The sequence below is a fragment of the Peromyscus maniculatus genome, chromosome 2, assembly GCF_049852395.1.
Source record: "Peromyscus maniculatus bairdii isolate BWxNUB_F1_BW_parent chromosome 2, HU_Pman_BW_mat_3.1, whole genome shotgun sequence".
In the NCBI taxonomy this organism is placed as follows: Eukaryota; Metazoa; Chordata; class Mammalia; order Rodentia; family Cricetidae; genus Peromyscus; species Peromyscus maniculatus.
The window spans coordinates 168,298,203-168,318,812 of record NC_134853.1 but is presented as its reverse complement, the minus strand read 5'-3'; the positions used below and the strand labels follow the sequence as shown (position 1 = coordinate 168,318,812).

The 20,610-nt window shown below is 55.0% G+C and overlaps 1 protein-coding gene across 12 annotated transcripts in view; it reads left to right on the top strand.

The window, feature by feature from the left end:
• Positions 1-20,610, top strand: part of Camta1 (calmodulin binding transcription activator 1) — an 862,623-nt gene that overhangs the window by 760,707 nt on the left and 81,306 nt on the right. For all 12 annotated transcript variants that reach the window (XM_076565705.1, XM_076565698.1, XM_076565702.1 and 9 more), the window contains 2 exons: positions 12,407-12,547; positions 14,497-16,346. In XM_076565705.1, the coding sequence (XP_076421820.1) occupies positions 12,407-12,547; positions 14,497-16,346 (1,991 nt within the window). The remainder of the gene's footprint in view (positions 1-12,406; positions 12,548-14,496; positions 16,347-20,610) is intronic.

The following is a 20,610-nucleotide window of genomic DNA, read 5'->3' as shown; positions in this document are numbered from 1 at the left end:
TGGAATTTGGTTCTGGCTGCCTGTCATTCACAGAAGCCAGTGAACAAAACCTAGAATTAACCCTTGGCTTGATTCAGAGAGCCAGCATCTGAGAAGACGGTGGACTAGCTCCCTAAAACTGTCTTGTGTCTTCTGTCTAGCCAGCAGATTGCATAGGTCAGGGAGATGGGCTGTCAGTCACTCTGGGGCTCAGCCTCGGCCCTCTGGTGCGGTGACCAGCTATGCCTTTGAGACTCATGATGTCTGTGTCCCCTCTTGCCTTCTTCCTGGCACTTAGTGGTCACTTCCAGAGTAAAGACCCTAGGGTGGACTCTTGACTTGAAAGGGTGGCAAGAGTCCAAATGCTCCCGCCCCTGGTCCACACCTCAGTGTTCTGTCTAATCCCGCCCCTGGTCCACACCTCAGTGCTCTGTCTAATCCCGCCCCTGGTCCACACCTCAGTGCTCTGTCTAATCCCGCCCCTGGTCCACACCCCAGTGCTCTGTCTAATCCCGCCCCTGGTCCACACCTCAGTGCTCTGTCTAATCCCACCCCTGGTCCACACCTCAGTGCTCTGTCTAATCCCGCCCCTGGTCCACACCCCAGTGCTCTGTCTGAGGAAGTCCAGGCAGCAGGGCACACTGCTTCCCCCCTCAGGAACTGTCACATTTGTCTTCTGGGTCACTGGAAAGAGTTCTTCCCAACATGTGCCATTGGCAAATTAGGGCCTGTTTGCCGATGAAAGTCTCTAGCCAGTCCACCTGGAGCAGATGACTGGGTCCTGGCAGAAGAGTCAGAGACTGTGTGTGCCAGAAACATACCTGGGACATACTACAAGGGAAAGCTGTGTCTGCCAAGCAGACCCTTCTGCTCAGGGTCTCTGCCCAGGGCTTCATCGCTAAGTGCTCACCGACAGCTTCTACGTGAACCATGCTCCCTGACGCCCTGATCGAGGGTGCTACCTCAGCCAGGCAGGAGGCTCGGGCTCCTGGATTCCAGGGGCAAAAAGAAGACTTGATTTGACTCCTAAGGTTTAACTGGAAGGACCGGTGAAGGCTTGTTCACAGCCTGTAGTGCATCAAGGAAGTTGTCTAAAACCTTCACAAGAAGGAGACCAAGAGGCCACAGCCCTCAGCGAACTGTGAGTGCCTGTCCTGGGCTTGCTCTGCAGGCAGGCCCTGCCTGGAAACTGACACTGGGAAACAGCCCCACAAGTGCCCAGCTGCTGATCACACTTGGGCAGCACACAGGTGCCAGCCAGCAGTGTTCGGGGAAAGCACTGTGTGCTGAGAGCCAAGGAGCCATCAGATGGGTTCCAGAATCAGGCATGCCATGAATGCTGGAGCCAAACACATTGGCTCCATAAATCACTTTCCTTCAAAGACTTCCCTGTTTGATGCCCTGATGTTTCCAATCTCTCTGCCCATCAGACTTGTCAACGGCTTAATCAGAACATGACACTGATCGGTGGTATGAGGCCTCCGTCCACACACGGTCTCTGTCTCGTCTGTCTCAAAGGAGGAGAGGGGATCCTGTGCCATCTGATTCTTTGGACGAAGGGGCCTTCCCTTCACCTGCAGTCTGAGGAGTCCGCACATAAAGAGTAAACACAGAGGGAAAATTAAGATGTCTGATTGAATTCCCAACAGGCTTCCGAAGAGCCTTCCTGGCTTTTGTAATCCCTCCTTGCCAAATAACAGTGGCTTAAATAGAAAAGAAACATATTTCTCTTTCACTTTTACAAATTTCACAGTCCAGAGTTGACACGGCAGTCCCCAGTGTCTGAAGTCAGCCACTGCGGCTCCTTCCAGCTGGTGGTTCTGCCATGTTTAGGGTGCTGCCCACTTTTACAGATTAAAGATGGCTGCTCCAGCTCTTGCTATCACAGCTGCATTCCGATCAACAAAAGAAAAATGGAGAGCAAGCCTCTTCCCTTTAAGGGTGGAGCCCCAAAATAACATGCACCATTTCTCCTCGTGTGTTATTGTCCTGTAATCACCCCTGGTTGGAGAGGCATCTGAGGCAGTATGGTGGTTTGCTAGGCACATTTGGAGTAATGAGTTTCTGTGTGTGAGGCATGCGTGAGGACCCTGTGAGCCTCAGCTTTGCTGGCTTACTGTCTGCAGAGCGGCTCATCTCAGGCCAAAGTCTGGGGATGACTGTCTGGGGTCCTGTCTTCGGGGGAGAGGGTGGAACTCATCTGCATACAGTCTGTCACGTCCTGGAAGTCCCGGGGTCTACTCCCTTACAGCTCTTCTGAGGGATGCTTTTGAGTGCAGGGCTGGACCGCAGGCAAGGCTCTGGCTCTTGAGCCTTCCAGCTTGCCGGGAAATTTGTTCAGTGGCCCGAAGCCACCACCACCACGGCCCAAATTCTGTGCTCTCAGTTTCTGTGACCCATTGGAAAGCCAGATAAAACTGGTTCCCAGAGGGCACCCATGGCTTTCTGCCCTGTCCCACTTCCTGGCTGCCCATCCAGAAAGAGTATGCCAACCTCTCCCAGGCTAGCAGTCTGTGGAGCTGTGGCAGCCAGAGTGATGGGCAGGGCTTTTACGAGGGTCCCAGTCCTTCCCTAAGCTCAACCATGCCCAGCTGTCCTTACCTTGGGGCTCCTTTTGGAGCATCCTGGATGGCCAGATGTCCTTGCAAAGACAGGCAAGGCCTGAGCTTTCTGCAGACCTCCACCCCCCCACCCCACCCCCAGAGAGCATTAGTTGGTTCCACTGTTCAGCCAGCCAACTTTGGTTCTGCCCAACTGTCTTCTGGGAACCCCACCATGTCACTCTGGGCCCAGAGATGGCCATGGCAGGTATCTTTGGCTACAAAAGAAGGCCAAGTAGCAAAGTTGCCTGGAAAGACAACCTAGCCTGGGACAGCAGCCACCTCATACCCTCACTGCTCCTGCATGTCCCATAATGCCATGCAGACCTGTACACATAGGATCCCACATGAACACGGCATGCTTGCCACCTTGGACATGCATCAACTGGGACATACCCCTGAGCTTAGTAAGGGCAAGGCTTCGTTTCCTGACCCCTTGACCTCTGAAACTTTCTCCTGAAATAACCCCACCTCCTGGCCTAGGAGTCAAGGCCAAGGGCACTCTGGTACACCAGCCAGAGGACATGCACCTGAGAAGTGGCTCTGTGGCTTTTGGGTGGCCATGATGGCAAGGGGAAGCCATGTAAAAGGATTTCCAGCAGATGGAGGCAGGAAGTTAAGCATGGGAGGTGCTGATCTGTAAGGAGCCAGCTTCCCCTTTCGGAGACTTGGCCAGGACACCTGAGTTTCTGAGCAGCCATGCTCCCTTTCCTGGGAAGGGATGACAATGGGCCCTGCCTCCTCAGGTCCCTGTGGCCCTGAAATGACATCGCAGATGTCAAATGATTAGTGTACTGACAGCAGTTAGGAGGAAAACCAGTCAAAAGGTCAGCACAGCACCCTCTGAAGGCCAAAACCTTAGCTCAAACCCCTGTGTGCCCAGCAAGGGCACCCAAAGGCCCCCTGGACATCTCCTGTCTTCTTCCAGCTGGATTGGGACCACCAAGCTCCATGCTGCACTGAGCTTTATGAAGAGGCCAGGCGGGAGGAAGCCCAGGCATCCATCCCTCGGGGAACCCACATCAAACCTACCCAGACGGCATCACAGGAGTGTAAATGGAACAGATAAGGGGACATCTCGTGTTCTAGCGGCCCCAGGCCACCAGCCTGTAGGACAGTGTAGAAGGCCACAGGGTGTCCCAGGCCGTCTGTGTGGGACAGAAAAACGGAGGCAGATGTGGCAGTGCCAGATGTCGTGCTGGCGTGACGGTCACTGACTGGGGTCAGAGGCTGAGCTGAAGGTACAGAAGGCCGTGTTTCATGTGGGGACATAGGAGCCATGTGAGCATGGGGCGAGGTCATCCATGTGGAGTGTGGGGTGGAGGCCATGTTGAACTTACAGGAATGAAGGACATATTGAACTGGAAGGAATGGGCATTGTGTTGATGCGGGGTAGAGGCCATGTTAGGAGTAGAAATGGAAACCATGCTGAGTGTGGGCCGATGCAGACCACATGGAGAATGAGGAGACTGGGGGCCGTGTTGAGGCATGAGGGGGAGAGAAACCATAATGTGTATGAGGTAGAGTGTGGGGAGTGTGGGAGGAGACCATGTTGACTGTGGGGTGAAGGCCACTGTAAGCAGAGGGTGATGTCCATAGTAAGAGTTCGGGGTGCTGTTATTGCTCCTGGCAGTCCTCGGGTGCCTTGATTCTTTGATCTTTACTAGAAATGGTTCCAGAAGCCCTGTCTCAGCCCTTCAGGGCACACTCAGCAAGGGCCTTTTCCAGCCCCGGGGCAGCCCGCATAGGCTAGGGAGAGCGCAAGCAGGGACCCCACGTTGTGAAGCATGGCTTCAGAGGCAAACGAGAGGCAGGGCAGTGTTTGGGGGCACCTGCCTTTCCTGGGAACTCCTCACCCAGCTTCTCAGCCACCGGATCCCCCAGTCTCAGGGGCTCTTCCCACCTGTTTCAGGGAGCTCACTGGTGCCAACGTCTGAGCCTCGGGGTCTATGTTCAAAGTATCTTGTTTTCTCATGATTTTTTTCAAACAAAGACAGATTCGGTGGGGGTGGGCTGCGTTTGTATGTTTTGCTTTTTTGCTTAGATTGTAATCCTGGTGATTATGGAATATCAAGAAACAAAATCAACAAAGGCAGGCGCTCCTTTCTTGGGCCTTCTGGGCTGGTTCCTGGTCAGTTAGCGCCACCTGGTGTCCAGTAGCAGCAGAGCGCCTCCAGGACGTACCTAGCCTCCCTTCGGGGATTGTCTGAGCAGAGCCTGGGGACAGAGGGTGGCTGGCCTTAGAAGTGGCGAAGCAACAGCCCACTGGCTGCAGGTGTGGCCGTGAGAAGAGCGGAGAGTCAGGACTCAGTCTCAAGTGGACTATTGCTAGGAAGGATTTAGGCTTCACCCAGTGTCCCTGCAGTAGAGAAAGCTCTCCGGGATAGGAATGAGGGGCCCGTAAGTCAGGTGTAAGCTTGAGTGCCCAGGCTGCTGTGTCTAGGGACTAGAGCAGACAAGCATAGCACAGTGAGCACTGAGCAGGGAGTGGCCAGGGCCAGGGGCTGTGAGCCACTGAAGGCCCTGGCAGGTCTCAGAAGGCAGGCTCTGGGGCACTGCCATGCTTTGTTCTGGTTTCTAGACACAGGACCCTGGGTGATTTACATACCATTCTCATGCTGGAATTGCCAGGCCTGTATTTTCTAGAAATTCTAGCCTGGATCAGACAGCAGTGAGAGGCCAACCCAGGACTCTTCCCTGGAGAACTGGGCCAGCGCCCTCACCCTTGGACCTCCTGGGATGGCAAGGAGGCAGAGTTGGAGATTTATCAAGAAGATGTCCTGAAGATGGAGACCTCATTCCTAGGTATCCAGGATGGAGGTGTCTCCCTAGACTGAAATAAGAACTGCCACCCAAGACGTTTTCTGAGCTGGCAGTGTAGGTCTTGGTGCCAGCATGAGGTGTGGTCTTTGGACAGCGTGGGACTGGGGAGCAAACCCAGGGCCTCACCCATGCCGGGCAAGCACAACCACTGAGCCACAGTGCCAAGCCCTTTCCCATTTTCTGTTTTGAGATAGGATTTCGCCAGTTCTTCCCAGGCCAGTCTTGAATTTGTGGTCATCCCATCTCCGCCTCCTAAGCTGCTTGAATTTCAGGCCTGTGTCAGCAGGCCCAGCTGACACAGTGGAGTCTTGCTTGAACTCTTGTTGACTAGAACTCAAGAAAAGTCCTGAGTATGAACCCTACGAATACAAGGAAGGCCATCTTTGTGCCCGGGGTCAAGAATAGCAGCTCTGTCTTTAGGGGCAGAAGTCTTGTGTCCTGCCGTGACTGCAGAACCTGGGAGGCTGGGGAGGCAGATAGTCCCAAAGGACCTGGAGAGGATTCCTGGGACACTGTGTTGTCCCTGGGTTAGGAACCACTGTCTCTGGAACCTCACATGGGCTGAGCCCTGCTCTGCCTTGCCCTCCCACACCTTGGTCATCTTCTAGCCTGGCACAGAGGCGGGTTCCTTAGGCTGGCTTCCCTTTGCCTGTGTATCTTGGTTTGTTTTGCAAATGTTCTTTTCCCTACAGACTAGACTCTATTGAGCCTATGTGTCCCCCAGAAGGGAAATGCTTCTGATTTTCTGCCTGTCTCTAGCTGTTTGTCCCTCAGGGCTCCTTGGGCACTTGTACCCCTAGGCTGCTCCAAAAGTCTCCCCTGGCTTTCTCCTCCCCATTCGCCAGGTGGGCCAACTTTTGTGGAGTGTTCTCAACCCTGCCCTGGGCCTGACTGTCAAGGATCTGATTCTGACTAGATCAGCTCACTAGAAGAGAAAGTCTAGTGAAATGTAGAATTCTTAAGCTCCCCGCATTTTAAATCTTTTTTAAGAATCAAGGTCTTTGGAGCACATAATTGGGAGTTAAGAGAGGGCTTCCTGCTGGGCAGTGGTGGTGCATGCTTTTAATCCCAGCACTCAAGAGGCAGAAGCATCTCAGGGCCAGCCTAGTCTACAGAGGGAGTTCCAGGACAGCCAGGGCTGCACCAAAAAAAGAAAGAAAAAAAAGGGAGGCTTCCCATAAAGGAAACTGGCCATCTAGACATCTGGAAGGGGTCTCCTGTCCCTAAATCCCAGTGGCCCAGAAGGACTGGATACCCAGCTGTTTACACCTGCATCTGTCCCTGCTGGCTCTTCCCTGGAGGGGCAGAAGGGCTGGTGTCTCCAGGTCTGAAGTAATGGAACCAATAGAGACTCCTCTCCCTGCCAAGTTGAGCTTCCGACATTGCCAGTAAGTCAGAGTTTCTAGTGCATTCATTGCTGCTGTGAAGAATCCCCATCCAATCAGGAGGAGAGTCTAAGCTGCAGGAGGCAGCTGCCCTCAGCCAAAGCCGCTTTTCCAACAGCCTGGGCCATTAAGGTTTTCCTAGAGGCCAAATGCAGACGCCAAGGCCGTGCTATCCCCTTGTGGTTCAAATTTTCTGACCTAGGAGTCCCGACCCCTCACCATCAACTGAAGCAATATGGCCAGGGTGAGTTCTCCACTCCACAGCTGACACCAAAACCCAGCCACTGACTTTCTCCTGGGGAGGGATGACATGGCATGAAGTCCAGGCATCCCAGTAAAAAGGGGGTTCCTAATACCCCACATCTCAACAGCGAGACCTAGCCATCAAGCTCATCTGAGACTGTGCAGCCAGAGGATCCTTGCACACAGCCAGCATGCATGCCACCCCACAACCCCCACCACCTCAGCCGTGCTCCTCAAAATGAGATCTGCGGAAACTTTGTCCTCAGTACCGAGAGAACGAGAGCAGGGTGGCGAGATGGAGAATTGAATAGCACGTGGGTGTCTGGATATGAGAAGTTAAATCTAATGAAAACTTCATCTGGTTGAACCAAGAAATCAGAAGCAGGGCCTTTATTCCTGTCAACAAGGATACAGTGAGAATTAAACCTACGCAGGCTGCCGGTTCCCATTGACCTTGTTGCTATGGTGACAGCCTTCGAGCATCAACAACTTGAGGAATTCCAAAAGGGCTCTCATTCACTGGAGGCTGGGCACAGCAATGGGCTCCCTCTCCAGCTGGCTCTGTCACGTGGCTGGGAAGTAGGGTGGCCCATGCCCAGGCTTGCCTGGGAGTGGCCCAGGGTCCCTGAATAAGTGCTTACCTTTTCTGTGTCCAAGGTGACCCGGTTTGGATAACAAGTTAAACAAATGGTCACCCTTGCCGTGGCGGTCTCCTGTGGCGGTCTCCTGTGGCGGTCTCCTGTGGCGGTCTCCTGTGGCGGTGCTGGGTGCTTATGAACTCAGACAGAAGAGGAGGAAGGGAGGGGCCACCCAACAACCCCTGGACAAAGACACCAGGACAGTGACACTGCCACTTGTCACATTTGCCACAGTGCCAAGGATCTATCTCTTCCTGAGGGGACAAAAGGGCCAATGTGGATTCTCGCTGGTGCACATGCATCATCGCTGTGGAGATGGAAGCCTTCCAGAAACAGAGAGGCCACCAGGGATGGAGGGCCTCTCCTCCCTTCCCAAGTCTCCCAAAATGAGTTATCACAGCAGAGGTAATTGTCTCTCTACCACCAATCGGAATCCCCCTTACTGCTGTGTCCTTAAGGTCCCTTGAGGAATGGAGTGGAATCAAGGGAGGCGTCATGACAGCTATTTATAGATGAGAGAGCCGAGGCAGAAAAACTCCTCCAGAGAACACGAGCAAGGAGCTGCAGCCACACTAAGGCTGCTGGAGGGGCAGCTGCCACTAAGAGCCACCGTCCTCCCTTGGGCTCCAAGTCCGAGCACCGTCCTCCCTTGCAGCCTTCAACAAGTGTGGGCCACAGCATGGGCCCATCCGGCCAGAAGGAGCATCTGCTGACGTACAGACACATCCTTTCACCTTGGTGGCAGGAATCCCCAGTGAGGAGGCGGGTCTAAGGGCCACATGTGTCATGGAGGCCTTACCCCACTTCCAAATCCCTGGTAAAGTCCGTCTGCAAGTCCGTCCGTTCTACAGACCTCCTCTTCATGCTTCCCTGTGCTGGCATTTGGCTGCCATTGTGGAGGCCACGCTACACCTCTTAGGCTACACCTGGGTTAGGGCTGGATCTGCAGCCCTGATGAGGACCTCCTCCCCTCCCTCTGCCTGCTGGGGGGTCTCCAAGAGCACCTACCCGACAGATGTCCTGTGCTCCCCCATTTCCTCCTTGTTCTCCTGCTCTCCCCCTCCTCCCTAGTCTCCCTGTTCCCCCAGCTCCTCCCTGTTCTCCCAGTTCCTCCCTGTTCTCCCAGTTCCTCCCTGTTCTCCCAGTTCCTCCCTGTTCTCCCAGCTCCTCCCTGCTCCCCCAGCTCCCCCAGCTCCTCCCTGCTCCCCCAGCTCCTCCCTGCTCCCCCTGCTCCCCCAGCTCCTCCCTGTTCTCCCAGCTCCTCCCTGTTCTCCCAGCTCCTCCTTGCTCCTCCCTGCTCCCCTAGTTCCTCTCAGCTCCTCCCTGTTCTCCCAGCTCCTCCCTGCTCCCCCTGTTCTCCCAGCTCCTCCCTGCTCCCCCAGCTCCTCCAGCTCCTCCCTGCTCCCCCAGCTCCTCCCTGCTCCCCCAGCTCCTCTCAGCTCCTCCCTGCTCCCCCAGCTCCTCTCAGCTCCTCCCTGCTCCCCCAGCTCCTCCCTGCTCCCCCAGCTCCTCCCTGCTCTCCCTGCTCCCCCTGCTCCCCCAGCTCCTCCCTGCTCCCCCAGCTCCTCCCTGCTCCCCCAGCTCCTCCATGCTGCCCCTCCCCTAGCCTGCGGTGTCCTGGGATAACAGCAGAAAGGAGGTTGAAGGCATCTCTGCAGCAGAGGACCACTGACTAGGGTGTGTACACAGTGGAAACATGCTGTTTCCAGTTCTGGAGACTGGAAGGCCAAGGTCAAGGTGACTTTGAGGTTGGCTTCTGGCGAGGCCTCTTTCTGGCTCTGCAGTTTCCAGCTGCTATCTTGCTGTGACCTCACATGGCTTCTCTTTGTGTACAGGCACTTCTGGTCTGTCTGCCTATGGCATGAGGGCCTATGACCTCATCTATTAATGACTTTCTTCAAGATTTGTTGGGGGGTTCCATGTGTAGCTTTGGGGAACACCATTCAGTTCATCCCAGGCAGAGAGATCCATGCACTCCACTTCCTCTGGGAAACTCATGGCTGGAGCTGCCATACCCAGAATGCCCTTGGCTGGCAGTTGCCCGTGTCAAGATGAAGTCTCCCGCTTTCACCAGCCCTTTCCTCCCCATCTCCACCACTCTCCTCATGGCAGCTGGCTGCCTCTTGGGAAGATGGTCTCCGAGCTTAGCCATGTGCTCTCATTGGTTTCATGTATTGGTAGTGGGGGAGCTGTCGGGCCACGGTTCTGGTTAGGGGGAATATCTTGACAGGCCAGGTCAGCAATGGTGTGAGGTCACCCCCAGCTGCAGCTCAGCCATAGGTCCTCACACGGCTTCTCAGCAGGCAGCCCGGGTCCCCAGGCCACTCAGTAGGAAGCCACAAGATGGAGTTCTTTAAGGTCTCAGCATCTGCGTCCTGTAGGTCATACATACATGTACACACACACACACACACACACACTGCAGGAGCTTTAAAACGTGCCTGAAACACTTCAGCCCCACAATGTCAAGTTGTTGGTACCAAGGAGGGGACATGCAGCTGGTACAGGATGTTGCACATTCTGGGGAGCAGAAGGAGAGTCTCCGTGGTACCCTCCGGCTCCTGGATATGATGTTGTCTCCCCTCCCTGAGCCTGTTTCCTCATCTGTGAAATGAATCTGGAGAGATAAGAGGCCTGGCCCATGCCCAGGACCCTCCTGCTGCTGTCCAGCCTGTATGCTGGGACTCTAAACAGAGGACAATTTGAAAAGGAGACGACACAGATGTGGTGACGCACGGCAACCCCTAGCCTGGGCCCTACTTTCTGCTCCTGGAAACATCCCAGGAACGTGATGTTCAGAAAGAAGAAACCCAAATGGGTTTAATTAGCAAGATCTAAGGCCTCCTGGATCTGTGGGGATCCCCATTCCCACTGGAACACAGCCACAGCCACAGGGAGCCAAGAACAGAGCTCCCTCCACCACCCCCCACCCACCCCCCCCCACCCCCCACCCCCACCCCCCCCACCCCCCCCACCCCCCGCCTACAGAAGGAAGGGCTGCAATCACCGTCATCTCGCTGCTCAGGACCACCCCACAACGCTCTGAGCAGGCAGGGACATCTCCAAGGCGAGGCAGATGGGCAGACTAGCAGCAAAGGCCACCTAGTCTCATCGTCTCTGAGCCACCAGAAGCTGGAACTCACTGAGGACATCAGAAGATTCTGGAAGCAAGTCCCTGAAGACCCCAGAGGAGTAAATGGCAAGAAAGGTGAACATCACCTGGTCACGTGGGCAAGAGGAGCCCGAAAGGAAGACAGCCTTGAAGAATGCCCGCCAGGGCACAGTCACAGACCTGACTTCCTCTCTTTAAAAACCCACCATAGATGTGATGAGGAAAAGCAGCTTGAGGGGAATGGCCGCCTTTGGGGTCTACCCCGGGTTTGGAAGACTGGGCTGTCTGTGGATTCACTACCAAGAAGCTTCTGTCCCAGTCACAGACCTCTGTGGGCCTCAGCCACATCCGGGGACATTGCTACCACCTCCTGCTTCATCCATGTCACCATCATCACTGTCCTCATCATGAACAGCTATGACAGCGCTATTCTTTGTTCAGTTTGCACAAAGGCATACCGACGGGTCTTCTACCTGACTAGCTGGTGAGGCACACCCTAGTCTATTCCCATTTTAACTTTATAGACAAGGAAGCAGGCTCAGAAAGGCAAACTAACGCACCTTGAGCTCACACAACAAGATCCAACAACCCTTACCTTAAACCCGATGTGAGCCTGGCCCAGCTCCTCCCTGTCCTGTAGATTAGACACCCCCTATGGCTGCATTCCAGAGCCCTACAGGTGTCCCCATGCTTGATACCCACCTCTCTGCCTTTTTCTCCCACACACTCACCTCCGTCCTGGAGCCCCAGTGCTGTGGGTTCACTGTCAGAGACACCAGAATATTGGGTGGAGTCATGAACCCACTCAGGGCTCAACTCACTCTTGGTGGGATCTGCTTCCTCCACACACTCAACAGGGCAAGTCTGTTTGTCTTAGGGGTCCATCCAGCTTCACCCTGCCAGGCAGATGGGAACCTCTTTCTGGGTTCTCCACCCCAACTCCAAGGACCACAGACACCCAGGAGTGAGCCAAACCCCGGAGCAGCTGTAAAGATGGTGGGTCACCAATTAGAACTGGGACTGAGTCCCTACACTCATGGACCTATCAATCCTGTCCCAGCTCCAGCTTCTCTTGCAATTCTCTTGAGAGTAAAGAAGTATGTGGAGGGTAGAAGCTGGAGTCTCCCTGTAGGGGAGAGCCCCTCCACACATGCTCCTGGGACCTCCTGCTCACTGAATCCCCCCACTTCTGCCCTGTGAGTCTGCACAAAGCCTTACAGTCTGCGGACATGTTGGAGCCTCCAAAACTTCCCATCTTCCTCCCGTGCTTATTTTTTTACCTCCTCTTGGGAACCCCCTCCCCAAAGAGCCATCCAGTGCCTTTGACTTTGGAGAAATGGAAGCCAAACTCTAGGCAAACTTCTCCCCAGTTCAGCAAAGGCGGGGGAGCGAGGAAGGGCTCAGAGCTCCCAAAAAAGCAGAGACCCTGCTGGCCAGTTTGGCCTCCCAAATAGGTCCCAGCACTGGCCTTCCAACAGGCTGAGCTTTCAGAGCCTGATACCATCCCCAGGACAGCTCCTTCGCCAGCAGCCCCTGACACACCTCTGCTCCTCTCTCTCTCTCTCTCTCTCTCTCTCTCTCTCTCTCTCTCTCTCTCTCTCTCTCTCTCTCTCTCTCTCTCTGCAGTCCATGGTATCAAGTGGACCTGCAGCAATGGGAACAGCAGCTCGGGCTTCTCAGTGGAGCAGCTGGTGCAGCAAATCCTTGACAGCCACCAGACCAAGCCCCAGCCTCGGACCCACAACTGCCTCTGCACCGGCAGCCTGGGTGAGCTGGGGCCCCTGGGGGGCATATGGTGCTGGGTACCGGGTGGTGGGCTCTGCTGTCCTGTCCAGTGAGGAAAGGGATAAGCAGCGGTCTCCAGAAGCCAGGTGGCACTGGGCACAGTTGGGGGGGGGGCACTACTGTCAATCCATCGAGGGAAGGGGTGAGTGGAGGTCTCTGGGGGCACATGGTACGGGGCCAACCTGTTCTGTGAATGGAGAGCTGAGTTGGGGATCCTAGGGAACAGGCCATCCTATCCTGTCCAGAAAGAGAAGAGACAAGGAGCCAGTTGATATCACGGCAGCTAAGAGAGGCACCCAGCAGGCCCTTCACCATGGTCCTGGCCCCCCAGAGTCAACATCATAGTCTGCTTTGGACAAGAGGGAGCAATTTCCAGTGGGGCAGTGGGGACAAGGAGCAACACACAGCTGCCCCCAAAGAGTAGAGATGTTTGGGGTCCAGGGCCTCCACACACTGCAGGTGCCTGAGGGGACATGTTCTTAGGAAGCCTCGGCAGGAGGCTCAGGTCAACAGCTGAGACTTGTCACCATCTGTCCTGAGTCAAGGGGACCACTCAAGCTAAACCTGGCTTTGGCCTCCGTCTCTTCCAAGAAGGGAAGGTATCCTACACTCCACCCTAAGGTCTCTGCTTTTCTGACCATGGCATTTGCTTTGTGGGGTATGGCTCTTGACTCTCCTGACCGCCTTCATTAGATGCTTCCATCAATCATTTGAGTCCCTGCCCTGTGAAGACTTCATACATTTAGGAGTCTAGATGGTTAGCCTGAAACAGAATCAGGAAGAATTCACCCTTTTCTCAAAAGCAAAATGACCCGTCTAATGGAATGGAAGGAGTAATCCCTGAAGATGTGAAGGTTCCAAAGAGTTGAGGACAGGTCCTGGCTTAACTGAATAGTGGAGAGTGTCACCTCCAAGACCTTTAGGTGGGGCTGGCAGGATGGCTCAGTAGGTGAACGTGCTTGCAACAAGCCTGCTACCCTGAGTCTGTAACTTACTTAGGGATGGAGGGACCCAGCTTGTGTTAGTTGTCCCTTGACCTCCATACCAATGCCATGACACATGTCCCTCCCCATCCCATACGCCAAAACTCAATGTGACAAAGATATATTAAGCTGGGAGGTGGTGGCACACGCCTTTAATCCTAATACTTGGGAGGCAGAGGCAGGTGCATTTCAGTGAGTTTGAGGCCAGCCTGGTCTACAGAATGAGTTCCAGGACAGCCAGGGCTCCACAGAGAAACCCTGTCTTAAAAAAAAAAAAAAATTAAATACATTCTCACCCTAGAGCAGAGTCTAGAATGCTTTTTGATTCTAGGGTCTGAAAGCTGGCCTGGACAGGGGTTCATTCTCCACCTCCCTGGGCCAACCTCTGGTTTCTGCTCCCCAGAATAAGGGACTGGAAGGTCATGCGCTTCTTGAAACATTACACAGACTGAATCAGGTGTGAGAAGTTAGGTTGGGCATGGAGACATAGTCACAGACCCTGGGATGTCTGTGTCAGGGATGTCCAGGTCAGAAAGAGCCCTTCCAGATGAGCAGTGTCTGTCTGTGATGGTGAACAGGACTCTGCTGAAAAGTGACACCCCACCCACACCCCCTGGCTTCCCACACACCACACCCTGCTGCTTTTGAAAAAGAGCAACAGGATCAAATCATTTGGTCATTGCAGGGTGGTCACATAGGGCATGGCAGAGCTCCAGGTGTGGGAGTGGATCCCAAGTGTCCAAAGATTGTGGTCTATGTCCCGCCTGGGTCTGCACGGGGACATTGCAAAGGGTTCTAGCTACTTGGGAGAATAAGCCAAAATCCCAGCTCTGACTTGTGTGTGTGTGTGTGTGTGTGTGTGTGTGTGTGTGTGTGTGTGTGTGTGTGTACATGTGTGCATATGTATATGCATATATGTGTGTGTGTGTTCTGCTCCCATCTCCACAGGAGCGGGCAGCAGCGTGCATCATAAGTGTAACAGTGCCAAACACCGCATCATCTCACCGAAGGTGGAGCCACGGGCTGGGGGCTACGGGGGCCACTCCGAGGTGCAGCACAATGACGTGTCCGAGGGTAAACACGAACCCAGCCACGGCAGGGGCACAAGCCGGGAAAAGAGGAACGGCAAGGTGGCCAAGCCATCACTGCTGCACCAGAACAGCACGGAGGTTTCCTCCACCAACCAGGTGGAGGTCCCTGACACCACCCAGAGCTCCCCGGTGTCCATCAGCAGCGGGCTCAACAGCGACCCAGACATGGTCGACAGCCCAGTTGTCACAGGTGTGTCCAGCATGGCAGTGGCCTCTGTGATGGGGGGACTGTCCCAAAGTGCCACAGTGTTCATGTCAGAGGTCACTAATGAGGCCGTGTACACCATGTCCCCCACCGCTGGCCCCAACCACCACCTCCTCTCGCCTGATGCCTCTCAGGGCCTTGTACTGGCTGTAAGTTCTGACGGCCACAAGTTTGCCTTCCCCACCGCGGGCAGCTCAGATAGCCTGCCCATGCTGCCCACCAATGTGTCCGAAGAACTGGTCCTCTCCACCACCCTTGATGGTGGCCGGAAGATTCCAGAAACCACCATGAACTTTGACCCTGACTGTTTCCTCAATAATCCAAAGCAGGGCCAGACATACGGGGGTGGGGGCCTAAAAGCTGAGATGGTTAGCACCAATATCCGGCACTCGCCGCCTTCGGAGAGGGGCTTTGGCTTCACCAGCGTCCTCACCAAGGAGATCAAGACCGAAGACACCTCCTTTGAGCAGCAGATGGCCAAAGAGGCAGCGTACTCTTCCTCGGCGGCAGCTGCAGCATCCAGTTCCCTTACCCTGACTGCGGGATCCAGCCTCCTGCCATCGGGCGGTGGCCTGAGTCCCAGCACCACCCTTGAGCAGATGGACTTTAGTGCCATAGACTCCAACAAGGACTACGCTTCCAGCTTCAGCCAGACGGGCCACAGCCCCCATATCCACCAGACCCCCTCCCCCAGCTTCTTCCTGCAGGATGCCAGCAAACCCATACCCCTTGAGCAGAATACCCACAGCAGCCTGAGCGACTCTGGGCCCACCTTTGTGATGCCCACGGTGAAAACGGAGGCCTCATCCCAAACCAGCTCTTGCAGTGGCCATGTGGAAACGCGGATAGAGTCCACGTCCTCCCTGCACCTCATGCAATTCCAGGCCAACTTCCAGGCCATGACGGCAGAAGGGGAGGTTACCATGGAGACCTCGCAGGCAGCTGAAGGGAACGAGGTCCTCCTCAAGTCTGGGGAGCTGCAGGCCTGTGGCTCTGAGCACTACCTGCAACCAGAGACCAATGGGGTGATCCGAAGTGCAGGTGGTGTCCCCATCCTCCCAAGCAATGTGGTGCAGGGACTCTACCCGGTGGCCCAGCCCAGCCTGGGCAACACGTCTAATATGGAGCTCAGCCTGGACCACTTTGACATCTCCTTCAGTAATCAGTTCTCAGACCTGATCAATGACTTCATCTCTGTTGAGGGGGGCAGTGGTACAATCTACGGGCACCAGCTGGTGTCGGGGGACAGCGCTGCACTCTCACAGTCCGAAGATGGGGCACGTGCACCCTTCACCCAGGCGGAGATGTGTATTCCCTGCTGCAGCCCCCAACAGGGCAGCCTGCAGCTGAGCAGTGCCGAGGGCGGGGCCAGCACCATGGCCTACATGCATGTCGCCGAGGTGGTCTCGGCTGCCTCTGCTCAGGGCACCCTGGGTATGCTGCAGCAGACCGGACGGGTGTTCATGGTGACTGACTACTCCCCAGAGTGGTCTTACCCAGAGGTAAGCTTGAGCTGCTACCACCCACCTCACCTGCGCCGTGGCGCAGCCTGGGAAGCTTGTGTGCATGTGGCCATTCTTTGGATGGAGCTCTGACCAGAAACACAAAGCTGTTCCCTCCCGCGGTGGCTCTCAGACTTTCTGTAGCGAGGAGTTTTCCAGTCAGGGCTATCCCAGAGGGCAAGTCGGCCTTCCCAGCTCTGACCAGAGCAGTCTGCTGTGTTCTGGCCACAACCTTGGTTTTCCTTCCCTTTTCTTTCTTTTCTCTTTTCCTTTCCTCCCCTGCTCTTCCTTCCTCTCTCTCCACCCTCCCTTCTTTTGGGGATGGACGATGTCTTGGTGCCACTTTTAAAGCATCCAGAAATCAACACCGGAGTTATGGGGTTATTGCTCCCTATAGTTCAAGCTTCGGCTTCACTAAAGCAAATGGGGAAACTTCCCACCCAAAGGGACAGAGAGGGTACAATTGTGGAACACTCAGCCATCTATAAAATCAGCATGGCAAATGACCCAGGCCACAGCCTGTCCTTCCCTCACCAAAGACTGATTTCCAGGGAGCTGACCTTAGAGACTACTGCTCCAACAGGATTGTAGGAAGACCCAGGTCTTGCCCCAGGGACACTAAAATAGAATGGACTAGGAAGGGGGGCAATGTGGCTCCAGATCCCCTGAACACCTTGCTTGCATGTGGCAGAGCTTGAAGACCTCCCTGGCTGTACCAGCACATCCTCTGAACCAGACACTTTACCTCAGGGGTGGCTGCCTGTAACTCTTGGTTCCTTGGCCACATCATCTGGTGACAGGCAGGGACTAGGTTCAGACTTCCTCTCCCCCGGTAAAGCCAACCTAAGACGACCTATGCACAAATGCCCCAGGTCAGAAAGGTATCAGAGTGGTACAGGCTGCAGCCCGGCCTCTGGACCCGCAGCCTGGAGAGCTGGCTGATGTCTCAGCAGAGCAGCTGCTGCCCATAAGGTCCCGTGAGTGTCCACAGGATGTTGGTGGAAGTGGTGAGACCGTTACGGCAGGTGATGGTCGGTAGCATGGGGTTGGAACTGGCTGGCCTGATGTGAAATTTGGTTCTACCCTTATACTCCAGCGACCCTGGAGAAGTTGCCACCTTTCCCATCTCTAAAATGGGAGCCATGGAGGGTCCAGAGAGATGGCTCAGTGATTAAGAATACCGGCTGCTCTTCCAGAGGACCCAGGGTTCAATTCCCAGCACCCACATGGCAGCTCACAGCTGTCTGTAACTCTAGTCCTGGGAGATCTGAGCACCTTCTTCTGGCCCACGCTTACACGTGGTACACAAACACCATGCAAACAAACCACCCATACACATAAAAAATTAAATTAAAAAAATGTAAATAAAGCAGCACCGGGCGGTGGTGGTACACGCCTTTAATCCCAGCACTCGGGAGGCAGAGACAGACAGATCTCTGTGAGTTCGAGGCCAGCCTGGGATACAGAGTGAGTTCCAGGGAGGGCTCCAAAGCTACACAACCCTGTCTCAAAAAAAAAAAAAAAAAAAAAAAAAAAAAAAAAAAAAAAAAGCAGCAACGGGACCCTAAAGGCATCAAGTGCCCAGTTGAAGCCAGCCCCGTCCACCTCCACTCTGCCACACTCCAGCCCCCTGGGAAGCACCCAGAAGGCCCCTACTGGGCTTCTTCTTGGTATGGCTCAACTGTCATCCTGCCCTCCTGAGCATACATCATTGTACCTCCTGCTGCTCTCACCCAGAGACCCACTGGGCAGCCTCCTCCAGGAGGCTTGGGGAAAGCATTTAAAGGGATCAGGAGGGAGAGACGAAAGTACTGTGTATTCTGGGAAGGTCATATCTGCCTTCTGACCTGACTCTGAGGTCTGACCCTCTGGGCCTGAGTTTCCTTCCACACAGAAGGGAGGGAGTGAACTTGAGACTGGGGAGGAGCAGCCCTCATAGGAGCCTGTAGGCAGGCTGCACGCTGAACCCTGCAGCCCACATTGTATATCACCTAGCAGGTGGGATAGCCTTGTTCCCTGGCCTGCAAGTGCGTGCCCAGGCCAGCACTCTAGCCTCTGCTGAGATGAGATCTTCATCAAGCCTGGCTTTCTCAGTTCTTCAGCCTATGTAGCCTTGGACCAAATCCTGGAGACTGTCAGTTCAGCAGCTCTCCACCAGAGGGCAGCCCAGGATGGCAAATGCAATAGTAGTCAGGGGTGTCCAACCTGCTCTTCCAGAAACCCTGATAATTCCTGGCACCCTGAAACAGAAGCAAAGCAGAATCAATTTGATTAGAGGGAGAAAGCCATTTTTGTGCCCAACAGGACCTCATGGTGACGCCTCCAAGGTGGCTTCCTCCTTGCCAGGCCCTCCTGCCCAGGACACTCTTCCCAGGCTGACAGTGAGGTCACCCAGTTCTGTAAGAGGCAGCATTTCCCTCCTGATACTGTGTCTCCTCACAAGCCCCTTGCTGGCATGATTTCTGGGTATCGTACCTTCTTTCCCTGCCAGTTGATAAGGGGGACATGTGTAAGCTGACGTCATCAGGAGCCCGGTTTAGAAGAGGGCTCTGGCAAGCTCAGGAAGAACTCAGTAGCAAGCCCTGTAGCTGGGACCTCACTTTAAGTCGCAAATGGGGTCAGGCTATGTGGTCACTTGGCACACCACCCCCACCAGCTCTAAGCTGCAATGGTTCCCAGGCAGGCCACGCCTAGCCTGGCCTGCTGGCTCTTCCTGAGTGTGCTTCTCTCCTGCCTCCGCTCCCATGTCTCTCAGCTGGTCCCCAACACACACACACACACACACACACACACACACACACACACACACACACCAACAGAGTGAGCATGCAATATATGCATACTGTGTATACCATGCCCAGAATACAAGGTGCATACTATACCACACTACACACGAAACACACACTACACCATGCCACATACATAGAACACACACACACACACCAATGCTCTCTGTGCCTCAGCCTCTGCCCAGGGTACATTGGAACGCAAGGCCCTTCATCTCAGGACTCGCAGGTCGCAGACCTCAGACAGCAAGCACCCCTGCCCCTCCCTAACCCCCTCCCTGCATCATCTCCTGCCACTGGCCCCTGCTGCACCAGGCAGAAGCTGCAATTAGAACTGTCAGGCACGCACACATCACAAATGATTCAGTGCAGCCAGGCGAGTGGTTGCCATGGGAACCGTCCCTGGAACTGATGGATGCTGAGGCGTCCTGCGGCAGTTGCCATGGAGACGATCTTGAAGTTCTGCAGTCATTTCCGCAGTCCTTTGTTCCCCCGCAGCAACCCGGCGTCACGCCAGCAGCTGTGGATGTGGTTATTATGGTTTTCCCTTTCTCACAGGGTAACTGTCTGTGGCCTTTTGAAGCCAGCTTCTCCCGTTCCCCGGGGTTCATGGGAGGACCAGGCTCAGAGCAGGGCATCACACCCAGGCAGCCACTCCAGCTCCCACACCAGCACTGTGACAGAGCCCTGAATCTACTTCGTGGAGCTGTTCAGAAAAGGACGGCACCCGAAACCACAGCCACCAGAGGGGTTGGGCCACTTGCCTGAGGTCACACAGTTCCCCAGGGCCAGAGCACTGGGAGCCGAGAAGGAGGTTCAGCCACTAGGAGCACTGCTCCTCGTGCAGGGAGCACCCATGTGGTGGCTCACAACCATATGCAACTCCAGTTCCAAGGGATCCAGTGCCTTCTTCTGACCTCCGAGGGCACCGGGCACACACATGGTACACATGCAAATACATGCGGGCAAAACTATAAATAATCCGAGATGGGGGGAGTGCATTCTGTTTGTGGAACTCTGTCTTGAGCTCTCTCCACTGCCTCCAAATCTAGGTGACTCTACAGTAAAATGGCCTAATCTCGACATCCCACCCAGAGGAAGGCTTGTTTGCCAGCACGGGGGGGGGGGGGGAGGACCTTCCCGACAAGGGCAATTTTGCTGGCTCTGGGCCACACATAGCCCCAAAACACCATCATGGTAAACAGTATCTGCTACTTCTTATGCCCAAGGCCAGTCCTGCCAAGCCTAAGTCTGGGTTCCAGGAAACCTTGTAGGAGGACGGGGCCTTGAGAGCAAAGATGGGTAGGGGGTTTGGAGCTCCCTCCATGCAGGGACAGGCAAGGGTTAAGGAGAGCAGGCGAGAATGAGGGAATGAATAGAAGATAGAGTCTGAGCAGCAGAGGACTAGGGCCTGCCTTGGATCGGTGTGGAAGTCAGTCAGAGCTCACTCAGCCAGCCGCAGGCTCCTAACCTGGCCT